At 41.4% G+C, this 14492-nt stretch overlaps 1 protein-coding gene across 1 annotated transcript in view; it reads right to left on the minus strand.

The window, feature by feature from the left end:
- Positions 1–520: 520 nt before the first annotated feature.
- LOC143933628 (serine/threonine-protein kinase D1-like) overlaps positions 521–14492 on the minus strand; it is a 197415-nt gene continuing 183443 nt past the window's right edge. The window contains exons 17-19 of the mRNA XM_077456581.1: positions 6901–7168; positions 4102–4187; positions 521–1441 (exon numbers count right to left, since the gene is read on the minus strand). Coding sequence (XP_077312707.1) covers positions 1262–1441; positions 4102–4187; positions 6901–7168 — 534 coding nt within the window. The 3' untranslated portion in view covers positions 521–1261. The remainder of the gene's footprint in view (positions 1442–4101; positions 4188–6900; positions 7169–14492) is intronic.

The following is a 14492-nucleotide window of genomic DNA, read 5'->3' on the forward strand; positions in this document are numbered from 1 at the left end:
ATTGCTTATTCAAACTTTGGTACCTTCTCCCCCCTCCCCTTTTTTATCTCCTGTATTCCCCCTCTTTTTGCTCCCTTTTCCACCTCCCCCCTTCCTTGGACACCCTCGCTACAGTACACTTTTTTGAAAATTGTAACCTCACCAAGACTTCCCCAGGGCTGCTCTGATTGGTTGGCTGCGACCCCATCTACACCTCTCTGACCCACTTGGACACTAATAAAACATCTATGCTAATCCTGTAGAGTGAATTAAGTATGATGGATATATTTTTTATGTGAAATATTTGCTTTACTATGTCGTGTCTAATTATTTCCAAAACCGTCTTAATATGTACTGTAGTTTTATGTATTTGTAAAACTCATACTATTAAAAAAAATAAAAAAATAAAGTCTTTAGAGAACACCCACTTTGTTTGCAATTATGCACTGTACTAATTAATTACATTCCAATACAATAATTTGCGTTACAATAAATTATGACCTATTGACTATCAATACTAATTTAGATATTGCAGCAAAAATTTACATATTCTCAAACCTCTTTAATATCACCCTTGCCGACCAGAACATTTCTTGGTATAATAACGTATAGGCCTTTTGACAGAGTTACAAATCTCATATGTATGTGACAGTATACAAGGCGTATTTTCTTATTTATAAGAAATATAAAATATAATTTCTCTAAATAATATAGACCTTAGATACAGGTCACAATAGCATTGGATTCAAAACAAAAAAAAAAATATACAAACATAATGAGATAAAAAGTAGACTGTAAGGATAAAGCAGTCCCTCTTTCTCATTCAGGGAATCAATTAGGGAGCCCCTTTGATACTGAATATACAAGATTAAAATTCGTACAACACGCAAGAGTATCCACAAGCTTTAGAAAAGCTCAGAGCAGCAGGAGCACACAGCACCATCATTATATTCAGTACGAAGACATAACATAACCATCTATATGCAAACACTGCCCAAGGCCAAGATATTGCTGGCTGTGGAGCTTTTTGACTTTCATTTGAACACATATTTGACATACAAACAAATAACTAGTGTAAAATATAGACAATTTGCACACATACTTTTCTGTTGATACATAGATATCACAGGCATATTTCTATTCTTTATGGCTCAGTGTTTATCATTTGGGCAGTGAGCCTAAGAAAGACCATGTTGTAGCATCATTTAACAGTGGCCTACAGCATAATGTCTCTGGCTTAACAAAGTAACCGTAATGACCGTTATGGCTAAATGGAAAAAATTTACTCTTCATCTTCTTCTTCAGTTTCATCATACTGGGGTCCCATGACAAAGTGTTGTGGATATTCAATGCCACATTCCTCAGCAAATCTTTGCCAACGTGCATCATCACTCTCATGGGTAATGTATCTTTGGCCAACTCTGGTTTCTAATTCTCGAAGGTCCAACCAAGTCTGAAAGTCCTGTACAAAATAGCCAAAATTATAACAAGTGTACATTAAATATCTAGATTAAAAAAAAAAACATAAGAAAAAACAGCAAAAAAAATGAATCCCTGATAAATTGAAAGTACCCGGATTTCTGTCTAGATTGTACAACTAAGCAGAGGCTTTCTATTCTATTCAAAGCTTCCCAACTGTGGAACAAGAACACAAGGGGACCTCAACAGTGGAAATGCTTTCCACAGAGGAGAGAGTACCTTTCTGAATACCATGTCCCGAACGTTCATTTGTTGTGCCAGTTATGCCGCGTACACACGATCGGACTATCCAGCGGACTTAGTCCGGCGGACAAACCGCTGGACTTTGCAGCGGACTTTCCGAACTAGCTGACCTGCCCACACACGACTGGACTTTTTCGGTGGACTAGGTCTGGCGGACAATCCGCCGGACTATGGCGGGAGTCCGCCGGACTTTTGAAATGAACGGACTTGCACACTCACGGAGAAAAGTCTGTTCATTTTGAACGTGGCTCCAGGAAGACGGGACTAGCGAAGGAAGTGAATAATCGCCGCCTCCATTGGTGAAATTGACACCTCGCGAGCCCTGTCACCTGATATGGACTTAAAGGGGAAGCCCTATGCTGAAAAAAAATGACAGAAGACTGGGCCAACGCTAGAGGGGGACAAGACCCCGAAGTCAGAAGAAGACCCCCAGACGGCGGCGACGATGAAGAAGAAAGTCGGGCTCCTCCACTAGTAAAAGAGCTAGCAGAAGATAGCGGAGGAGTCCGGCGAGAAGATCCCCCCAAGACGGAAGAAGAGAAGATCACCGGAGCTGTCCAATAAAATGTAAAAACTTGTGTTGTGTTTTTTTTTCTTTACACTTTTTTTCCCCAGGTGAATGGGTAGGGGTACATTGTACCCCATACTCATTCACACAGGGTGGGGGGCCAGTATCTGGGGGCCCAATTATTAAAAGAGGGCTCCCGGATTTTGATAAGCCCCCCCGCCCACAGACCCCGACAACCAACGGCCAGGGTTGTCGGGAAGATGCCCTTGTCCTCATCAACATGGGGACAAGGTGCTTTGGGGTGGGGGGCCGCAGGGCCCCCTTCCCCAAAGCACCCCCCATGTTGAGGGCCTGGTACGGCTCAGGAGCTCGCTCGTCCCCACCCCCTTTCCTGACCGGCCGGGCTGAGTGCTCGGATAAGGGTCTGATATGGACCTTGGTGGGACCCCCACACTGTTTTTTTCAGCGTAGGGCTTCCCCTTTAAGTCCATACCAGGTGACGGGGCTCACGAGGTGTCAATCTTGCCGACGGAGGCAACGACATTCACTTCCTTCGCTAGTCCCGTCTACCTAGAGCCACGTTCAAAATGAACGGACTTTTCTCTGTGTGTGGGCAAGTCTGTTCATTTCAAAAGTCTGGCGGACTAGCACACAGACGGGCGGATTGTCCGCTGGACTGCCAAGTCCGGCGGACAATTTTGAAGTCAAAACTTCTAAGTCTGCTGTACTTTTGGGAACAAAAAGTCCGCCAGAGCCCACACACGGGCGGATTGTCCACCTAACCAAGTCCGCCGGATAGTCTGATCGTGTGTACGCGGCATTACAGTGAGGTGGGAGTTCTGGCAAAGCGCAAGCCACAAAAGGTCAGAATATGAAAACATACTATTACAGCTATTGAGAAATATTTTTGCAATGGTGACAGGTTATTTTAAAATAAGAAACGAATTAAGAAAAACAATGGTATTTGCCATTTTTTAACATAATTTTTTATTAAACTGTTTTAAGTCCAGCAGTGCTTATGCAGTGTTATTGGCATACTGACAACTTTTTAATGAACTCAACATGTAAAAAGCTAAAACATTTTAACACACAATATCTTCAACTAGTGAAAAAACTTCACAACTTTCCCACTTTGATGAATCTACTGAAATTATCACATGCAATATCACTCAATATGCACATATCACAGCTTGTTGAATCAAGTCCAGAGTCTTATATACTGTATTTTATATGCAGTGAACTACTTTACTCATTCATGTACCTGAATATTTGATAAATCCAAAGCTAGGCATAGATGGGTAGAATTTTGAAGGAAAATTCATAAAAAAGATGATAAGAAAGTATTTTCACATTTCTAATCATTAGTTGGTCATATCAGTGTTTGTTTTTGACCACAGTGATGGGAAAGTTCGAAGGAGCAGGATGGAAATTTTTTCTGGACTGAAACAGTGTATGTAGTTTGTTAAAAGCAAACAAAATCTTTGGAACCACAAACAAATTCTATGAATTTTCATAAGAATTTTCAATGGAAATTCTATTCATCTATGGTCAGCTTAACTGATTTGTTGGTTATTTGTGGGTGCTTGTGGGCCGAATAGCCATCACCTACTCTCTTGTTATCATAGAAGAATGTGCGCACGAAAAAAAAACCTGGCTGTTTCTCCCATCAAAAAGTCTCACTCATCCTTAGTCACTCCCCATAAAGCAACAAATTAAATATCCCCATTTCATTCTGTGAAAGGCTAGGGCATCTAGTAATTCAATAAAATTAAAGTGGTGTTGCTACTAGTGACTACAGCAGTTTTAAGAAACCAAAACTACCTATAACTAAAAAAATCTGTTTTGCTGGCTGATCCTTTACAAATGAGACAGCAGCTGACATGGACACCTACCTGCATCCATGGTTGACTAAGTGCCTTGTCCACACTGAATCTTCTTCTGATTTGCACTTGTAACAAACTGCTAATAAGGGTAATTGCTAAAAAATAAAAGAAACATTTGTTTACAAAGGGACATATTCCCATACAGATGTTGCACCAGTGATTTCACAAAATGAATACAGGTTAATCAGATCAGACCATTTATCTACCTATTTTTAACTTTGCCAATTTCATACCAAATCATGGTAGGTAGGTGGAGGTGGTTAAACTGGTTTCCCACCAAGGATGTTATTTATGTCCAGTTTTAGTTTTCCATGTTTATATATGTGTGATAAGGGTGGTTGATTTCTTAAAAAAAATATTCTGGTAGACTAATCTAATCCAGTAAGGACACTAGGTTGTTCACACAACAGACACGAGTACTGGTGAAAATAAGTTTAAGGGGAAATAAAACTGGGAAAAACCCAAACAAAATTGACGTTCTTTGTTTCCCACAAATAGTGCTTTCTTTTGGTGGTATTTGATTGGCTCTGCAGTTTTTATTTTTTGCTCTATAAACAAAAAAAGAGCAACAATTTTGAAAAAAAGCAATATTTTTTACTTTTTGCTATAATAAATATCCCCCAAAAATGTATTTTAAAAAACCTTTTTTTCCCCTCAGTTTAGGCTGATATGTATTCTTCTACATATTTTTTGAAAAAAAAAAATGTAATCGCAATAAACGTATACTGATTGGTTTGTGCAAAATGTATAGCGTCTACAAAATAGGGGATAGCGTTATAGCATTTTTATTATAATTTTTTTTTATTATTAGTAATGGCAGCGATGTGCGATTTTTATCAGGACTGCGACATTATGGCGTTGAAGGGGTTATGTGTGTCCTAGGAAGTGATTTTAACTGTGGGGGGGGGGGGCGGGGCTACACCTCACATGACAGCGTTCACTGCTCTCGATGACAGAGAGCAGTGATCTCTGTTCTGTCACTAGGCAGAACGGGAAAATGTTTTGTTTACAAAAGCATCTCCCCGTTCTACCTCTCCATGACACGATCGCATGCACCCGGTGGATATAGAGTCTGTTGGACCCACGGTCACGGAGGCCACGGCAGGCACGCAAGCCCACAGCGGTGCTTATTAAAGGGGGCGTACCTGTACACCCTTTTGCCCACCAGTGCCATTCTGCTGACGTAAACTGGTGTGCGCTGGTCGGCAAGCGGTTAAAAATCACTCTAAAAACAATTGATTGGTGAGAGAATGATACTATCTGCTTATGAGTTCCAAGACCTCCAGAAGCTGGTGGAAAAGGAATCCGTTTCCACCAGCTTCTGGAGGTCTTGGAACTCATAAGCGGATAGTATCATTCTCTCACCAATCAATTGTTTTTAGATGCCATTTAGAATATGCAGTGCTTGTTCTATTTTTCTTTTCGGTTATAAATTTATTAACATAATCAAAATATACATGTGTTTTATATTTTTTTCCTTTTTGTATTGTTGCCTTTACAATCCCACATATTTAGTTTGTAAGGTTGAATGAAGGCCACAACCGACCTTCAAGCTAGCCCTTACCTATATCCTCCAAGCAATCCTGGCATAATTGCCTCAAAGGCTGCCACCCCTCTAGTCAAATAGGCTTGCGATTATTTCAGAGCAGAAAAGTGTACTTCCTGCATGCCAGTTTAATCATTCAGGCATCCTAAGAGTGGATGACTTTTAATGGCCCGATGGCTAATTGAAAGGATTTTTTTTTTTACACTTTCCTCCTTTGACCAAGTTTCGATACTTCCCAGTTTTCCTGTAAAATGGATACTACTTTAAAATTGAACTTTGGGGATAGATGTGGTATCCGTATCTCTGGTAAAAAAAGAAAAAAAATATACCAAAGCGCTCTTGTTGGAAAGTGTTGCAATCTTCAACATCCTTCTGTCTGACGTAGTTGTCAGGAGAACTAGTTTTACAATGCAGTACTCCAATGGAAATGAAACCTGTTGGAGCAAAGGGTGCTCTCAGATCCAAGCCTAAGCTGCACAGAGGGAACAAGGATTTCCCTCAAGGTCATATATAGATTGTTATCTGAAAGAAGCATCTGGTCACTGGCTTTGCACCCATCTGCAGCCTGTGAAAAAATTAAGTAGAGATCCATCCCTTAAATGGCGTTGTATGCCAGACCAACCTCTAGCGCTGATTGAAAAATGTCAAGGATATTGGCTAGAGGCAAGGAACACAGGAGAGAAAGCTTTGCTGAGCAAACAAAACAAACGTCTTTCATATCCCCTCCTATGTAGCGTTCATGGATGATCTTCTGGTCACCAGGATCTGAACAGCATCAGATGAGAATCCCTGCACCTCTAGTGTAGCCTATTCCATAGCTAGGCTATTAAAAGTAGTCAAATTGGATTGGAGTGCCATTACTGACCTTGCCATAAAATTAAACAAAAAATTCCATGGCACCCTGCACCTTGTATAACAGAGTCTTTACATTGGTATCCTGTTGCAACTATCAGAAGCTGCATGTGGAGCAGACCAAAAAAGAAGAACTGTCTTAGTTGGGGAGGAGCTGCCTTTTATACAGCTATACAGGTGGTAATGTGAGGCTTCAGAGGAGATGTTAACCCATTGTGTGCTGATGGGAGGATGGGCTAGGAAAAAATGTCCCAGTGTGAGGATTCCTCCACCATATTTGTGCGGATGGTTGAACAAAAAAAAAAACCTAACCGTGCTTGGTCAGCTTAACTCTGAATACTGTATGTAACTATGAACACATCATATTATTGAAACTGTAATAAATCCCAAAAATGGCAAAGTCTACTTACCATCATTTGAAATTTCATTCCAGGGGTTTTTTGGAAACATAAAAGCTGCATTTCGGATCTGATCATTTATATCTTCATCTTCATTAAAGGGGAATGTGCCACTAAGGCTAACATAGATTATTACACCAACTGACCACATATCAAGGGATCTATTATATCCACTGTTCCTTAGGACCTCTGGTGCCAAATAAGCTGGAGTTCCAACAACTGACCTTCGGAAAGACTTTTCACCAATAATGCGTGCAAATCCAAAATCACAAAGTTTTACCTTGTTACAAAATGAAAAAAATATATAATTTAATAAGTTACACTTAAATAAGGCAATTCACACTAAATGGAATGCTTTTACTCACTTCAACAACTGTGCTGCCCCAACGGGGCATAGAATTTATATAGCTTGCTTCCTTAACCATTTTCTATGGACGTTTATATTTAGTTCACATGCTGCCATCTAGTGATCTTTTGCACTTGTTTTCTTATGTTCTTTTTCCCTGATGTTATTACACACTTCCTGCCCCACCCTTCTTCCTGTGTTTGTACTTCCTGTGTCATGGTTGCAGCTACAAGCCACATGTAGCAGGGCACATGTATTCTGCATAGTAAGCTACAGACAATATCATCTTTTGACTGCTTAAATACCACAACCTATTCATCTGCTTGTATCCGGTCATCTGCTGTAACCTGATGTTCAGAATAAAAGCATCTTTGTGGAGGGAATCTGTATTTGGTTAGTTCAAGCTATTTGATGAGGATTGTCCTCAGTGATTATATCTTATACAGGCCAGGCATAGAGGTCTCACAAGGGATAAATCACTTCACAACAATCGGAGTCAGAATAGTCAAAAGATGTACAGAATGTACAGATGTACAGGGCTGGGACAGTGATAATGGGAGATTTTAACTACCCAGAAATTGACTGGCATAATGGCACTGCTGGCACAGTTAAAGGGCAAACATTTATAAACCTATTACAGGACAATTTTATGGTCCAGTTTATTGAGGCCCCAACTAGGAATGATGCTCTGTTGGACCTGGTAATCTCAAACCATGCAGAACGTATTACTAATGATCAGATAAAGGAACACCTGGGAAGCAGTGAACATAACATGATTTCATTTGATGTTAGCTGTAAGCAAAAATCACATACGGGGAAGATAAAAACACCTAATTTCAAGAGAGCAAATTTTACAAGGATGAGGGCTGCTCTCCAGGACTTAGACTGGGAGGGAATACTGGCATCAATGGGCACAGAACAGAAATGGGAATTCTTCAAAAAGACTGTCTGTGATCTCACGGCAAAGTATATTCCCATGGGCAATACGTTTAAAAGGCTAAAAATAAAACCGATTTGGCTCACGGCCAAAGTTAAAAAAGCTATAAACTATAAAAAAAAGAGCGTTTAAAAAATATAAAAATGAAGGAACGCTAGTGTCATTTAAATGTTACAAAGAATATAACAGAATATGTAAAAAGACAACCAAGGATGCAAAAATTCAAAATGAAAGACAGATTGCAAAAGATAGTAGGACAAACCCCAAAAAATTATTCAAATATATTAATAGTAAAAAGGTCAAGTCTGAGCATGTAGGCCCTTTACAAAATTATCTGGAGTGGGTGACTGGGGACAAAGAGAAGGCTAACTTATTAAATACTTTCTTCCGCTCTGTGTATACAAAGGAGCATGGGGGAGCTCATGTCTATAATGCGGTGGTAGTGACGCAGCCCCAAATCCTCAAAAGTGATATGGTCCAGAAATATTTGGACAGAATAAAGGTGGATAAAAAGCACCTGGACCTGATGGCATCCACCCACGGATCCTAAAATAATTGAGCTCTGTAATTTCAAAGCCATTGTATCTAATTTTTAGGGACTAATGACAGGAATAGTACCACTGGATTGGCGCAGGGCCAATGTGGTGCCTATATTTAAAAAGGGAACAAAGTCTTTACCAAGTAACTATAGACCTGTTAGTTTAACTTCTATAGTTGGGAAGATACTGGAGGGATTAATAAAAGACCACATAGACGAGTTCTTGCAGGAAAAAAATATTTTAAGCAACAGATAGCATGGATTCATGAAAGACAGAAGTTGTCAGACAAACCTGATTTCTTTTTATGAGGTGGTAAGTAAAACCTTGGACAGAGGGGTGGAGGTGGATGTGGTATACTTGGATTTTGTGAAAGCATTCAATACAGTCCCGCACACATGGCTCATGTGAAAGGTAAAGTCTACAGGTTTGGAAATATCAGTTTGTAATTGGATAGAAAACTGGCTAAAAGACAGAATTCAGAGAGTAGTGGTTAATGATTCTTACTCTGAATGGTCTAAGGTTATCAGTGGTGTACCCCAAGGTTCAGTGCTGGGACCCTTACTTTTTAATATCTTTATAAATGATATTGGGTCTGGGATCAAAAGTAGATGACACCAAGTTATGCAGTGGAATAACCTCCTTACAGGATGTCTCCAATTTACAAGCCGACCTCAATGCTATGTCTAATTGGGCGACTATGTGGCATATGAGGTTTAATGTTGATAAATATAAAGTTATGCACTTGGGGGCTAAGAATATGCATGCATCATACATGCTAGGGGGAGTACAACTGGGGGAATCCATAGTGGAGAAGGATCTGGGGGTTTTGGTAGATCATAAGCTCAATAATAGCATGCAATGCCAAGCTGCGGTTTCCAAAGCAAGCAAAGTCCTTTCCTGTATTAAAAGAGGTATGGACTCCAGAGATAGAGATATCATTTTGCCCTTGTTCAAATCATTAGTAAGACCTCATCTGGAATATGCCGTTTAGTTTTGGGCACCAGTTCTCAAAAAGGATATCGGGGAACTGGAGAAAGGGCAGAGAAGGGCAACCAAACTGATAAGAGGCATGGAGGAACTCAGCTATGAGGAAAGATTAGAGGAACTGAATTTATTCTCTCTTGATAAGAGGAGATTAAGGGGGGATATGATCAACATGTACAAATATATAAGTTGTCCATATAGTGAACTTGGTGTTGAGTTATTCACTTTACAGTCAACAAAGAGGACAAGGGGGCACTCTTTACATCTAGAGGAAAAGAGATTTCATCTCCAAATACGGAAAGGTTTCTTCACAGTAAGAGCTGTGAAAATGTGGAATAGACTCCCTGCAGAGGTGGTTCTGGCCAGCTCAGTGGATTGCTTTAAGAAGGGCCTGGATTATTTCCCAAGTGTAAATATAACTGGGTACTAACATTTATAGGTCAAGTTGATCCGGGGAAAATCCGATTGTCTCTTGGGGGATCAGGAAGGATTTTTTTTCCCCTGCTTTAGCAAATTGGATCATGCTCTGCTGTTTTTTTTTGCCTTCCTCTGGATCAACTGTGGGTATAGAATTGGGTATATGGGATTGTATGATATTATTAATATTTTTTATTTTTTTTTTGTGGTTGAACTTGATGGACATGTGTCTTTTTTCAACCTGACTAACTATGTAACTATGTAATTCCCACAGCCTGCTGTGTATATGTGTGTGCCTGATCTGTGATCAAGCTCAGAGCCATCCGCTATCTTGTGAAGCACATGGTTGCACGAGTTTAATGCTCCTCATGTGAATGTTAAAAACTGTTTGTCTACATTAAACTGCGTTACAGCACCTGTCTAAGCTGCTGTTCATCATCTTAAAGAGACAGTACCATTTCTTGCAAAATCTGGAAAAATGTCTAGACAAGGCTCTGAGCACCCTTTTGTGACTGAACCAATGCAGATTCATCATGCCTCTGAACCCCCAGATGTACAGGGAGCAGATTCTGCAGATATTGCCGAACAGCGTGTAAGACCCAAACGTACAATAAAACCTACGCAGAAACTCAGAGAAAACTATGAAACCATTAGAGATGAGTTCTCCAGCAATCTGTCAGACTTATGGGACAGAACTTCACACTGCATGTCAGGTTTGTCACACTTTAATGATCAACCAGCTGAACTAAGAGACTCTATAGATTGCTTATCTGCTGCGTACCAATGCTACCAGTGGCTGTTTGCAAAATACACAGCTTTCTTGCAGGATTGTAATCTAGAGGACTCTTTAGCAGAACTGACCAGGGCTGATGCACCAAATCAACAAAGGGATCTCTTAGTGCAAAATGCCCAGCGTAAAGCAGAACTCCGCATTGTTCAACTGCAGAAGACCAAATCTCACAGATCCACATCAACCAAGCACACTACACGATCTTCTAGATCCTCTCGTTCCAGAAGTTCAACATTAAGCGATAAGATAATAGAGTCCCATGCTGATGTGGAATCAAAATAAGTGCAAAGCTCATTTGCCAGAAGGAAAACAGAAATAGAAAAACAAAATGCAAAGATGAAAGCTCAACAAGCAGAGGCAGATTCCCAATTAAAGATTCTGCAAATGGAAAAGGAGGAAGCAGCTGCCCTAGCAAGGCTGAAAGTCCTCGAACAAGCAATGGGAGAAGCTGCTAATTCAGACTGGTCCATCCCAGCGGAACTGCAAGACCCAGTTGAACGCATCAGTGAATATGTACTAAAGCATAATGTTTGCAATGATACAGAGTTATCTCTGGTACGTCTTACTAACAACACTGTTCTGACTCAACACAGAGACCTCTCAGCTTCAAATGCCTAAGCCTCTTCAAGTCTACAGCACAAGTGCATCTATGCAACAAACTGCATCACCTCATGCTGACAACAAGGTGACTTCCAGTGACAAGCCGCAGCTCAAGCCAAAGCCAGCACAAGCCTTAGGGACAACACCACAGTTAAACGCTCTTGCAACATCATTTAATTCTGGTAAACCTCACCCTACTTCACCAGAGAATTTCTTGAATGACTTTGCCAGATATATGGTATGCCGTGAGCTCATTAACACTACCCTCTCAAGGTTTGACGATTGTCCAGAGAGCTACAGGGCCTGGAGATCAACCTTCAAAGCAGTCATTGCTGATCTCAACCTTACTACCAAGGAGGAACTTGATTTGCTCATAAAGTGCCTGGGGCCAGAATCTGACAATCACGTTAAAACACTGAGAACAGTGAATGTTGACCATCCAGATGCAGGTCTTGTTGCTGCATGGGCAAGACTTGAGCAACCCTATGGTAACTCTGAAGCCAAAGAAGGTGCTCTAGTCAAGAGACTGCAAAACTTCCCAAAAATAGGGAAGACTACTGCAAGCTCCAAGATCTAAGTGACCTTCTCATGGAGCTGGAGTTGGCAAAGACAGACCCACGTCTACCTTGACTAAGCTTCCTGGACACTGCTCATGGTGTCAATCCAGTGGTATCTAAACTGCCATACGGTCTGCAAGAGAAATAGGCAGTGCCCTATTCACAAGTAGTCTCGTCCCCTAAAGAAATGTCATGGGCTTAGGGCAAAGACATTACAAGAGCGTAGGGAGATTCTTCAGAAACGTATAATAGGCTACAGGTGCTGTGCTTGTTATGGACATTTTGATAAAGACTGTAAAGTTGTCATCAAGTGCACAGAATGCAGTAGCAACAGACATGTTACAGCTATGCATCCGGGCCCACCTTCAGACAATTCACAACAGCTTCCTACCTCCAGCCCTGTCTCAAGTCATGGCGGGGAGCAACAAGGTCATGCTCCAGCCACAACTAACATTTCTTCTTCATGCATAGAAGTCTGCTGAGAAGGCTTAGATCACAAATGCTGTGCTAAGATATGCCTAGTCAAGATATACCCAAGGGGTCAACCTGAGGAAGCTATTAGGAAGTATGCCTAGATGAACAGAGCAACAGATCCCTTGGTTAAGCTTACATTCTTTGAGATCTTTGGGATAGAGGGACATGCATGACCATATACTCTCAGAACCTGTTCTGGTCGTGAAGAGACGTTTGGAAGAAGGGCCAATGGATTCATATCAATAAGGGAGAGAGCATACTCCTACCAACATTAGTCAAGTGTGACCAGATACCAGACGCAAGGGAAGAAATTCCTACTCCAGAAGCTGCATATCACCATCCTCACTTGAGGCACCTTGTTAATGAAATTCCTGCAATGGACATGAATGCTGAAATCTTGATCTTGCTAGGAAGAGACATTCTCAGAGTACACAAAGTACGCAAGCAGTGAAAGGGACCCGTTGATGCCCCTTACGCACAAAAACTTGATAATCGTGGGCGACGGATGTTTGGATAGAATGCGTTTGTCATCCGAGATCCACTCCTTCAAAACTTACATGTTAGGAAATGGACGTGCATCCCACTTTAAACAGTGCCCTCGCCATTATGAAGTAAAAGGGAAGCCTCTTGACATTATTCAAGTATCTGATGTCACTCCTACCCTTTGTGATGACAACCTAGGTACCACAGTGTTTTGCACTACAAGCAATGACAACAAAATAGCCTTGTCAGTCGAAGACAGAAAGTTCATCAAAGGAATGGACATACCACCTGTACAGAGAAGTCTGGGCCTACGATGGGACTTATTAAAAGACACCTTGTCTGCAGACAAGCCATTTACCAAACGTGGTGTTCTGTCAGTGGTGAACAGCCTATACGATCCAGTGGGATTCGTAGCTCCCATCACCATACAAGGTAAATCCTTACTTAGGCAGTTCTCAGAGACTATTAAAGATTGGGATGCTCCACTAAAAATAGACCAGCTTTCAAAGTGTGTGTCCTGGAAACAATCTCTACATGCCTTAGATCAGGGGTGCCCAACCTTTTGAAGAGCGAGGGCCACTTAAGCGACTTGGTAACCGGTTGCGGGCCAATGAGCAGAGCAGGTGGATGACAAGTTCATGCAGAGTGGACACGGACACAGCCCACTCTACTCTATGGGACCTCCGATCTGATCCACCCCAACGAAAGGTGATTGAGCCCCTTTGTTTTTTTTTTTTAGCAAATCAGATTGGAGGTAGGCAGGTGTAAAAGGACACAAATCTGTTTACATCTTCTGTTTCATAAAGGTGAATGGAGGGTTCGATTGAGTTGGACCGATTGTGTGAAAGGGGCCTTTCACACTAATGTAGCGCAGTGCACCTGTGTCTTTCCTGCAGGTTAGCTACATTTTGCCATATACTTCTATTATATCTTGCAGGTGTGGTGCACTTTCTGAAAGCTCACTAAACCCTCACAGTGCAGGTAACCTGAAGGTGCACTGCACCTGCGGATCAGTTTGAAAGCAGCCCAGTAACCACTGTGCAGATATGCCCATATATACACTGCAATTTTAGTAATGAACTGCCCTTCCATTCAAGTATCGCCTGCTGTTGCTGTCTCTGGCAGAGTGCATTTGGTATCACTCCGCCTGTGGTAAGAGACGGCGCAGTGGTGTAGTGGTTAGCACTCTCACCTAGCAGTAAGAAGGGTTGCTGGTTCAAATCCCAACCACGACACTACCTGCCTGGAGTTTGCATGTTCTCACTGTGTCTGCGTGGGTTTCCTCCAGGTACTCCGGTTTCCTCCGACAATCCAAAGACTTGCAGGTAGGTTAATTGGCTTCTGTCCAAAATTGGCCCTAGTATATGAATGGGGACCTTGGATTGTGGGCTCATTGAGGGTAGGGACTGATGTGAGTGTGCAATGTACAGGGATAGGGACAATTGTAGACACTCACTCAGGTTTAAACTGGATGGAC

Source organism: Lithobates pipiens, unplaced genomic scaffold (assembly GCF_037356315.1).
Source record: "Lithobates pipiens isolate NorthernLeopardFrog02 unplaced genomic scaffold, aLitPip1_a1.2 Scaffold_10, whole genome shotgun sequence".
Lineage (NCBI taxonomy): Eukaryota > Metazoa > Chordata > Amphibia > Anura > Ranidae > Lithobates > Lithobates pipiens.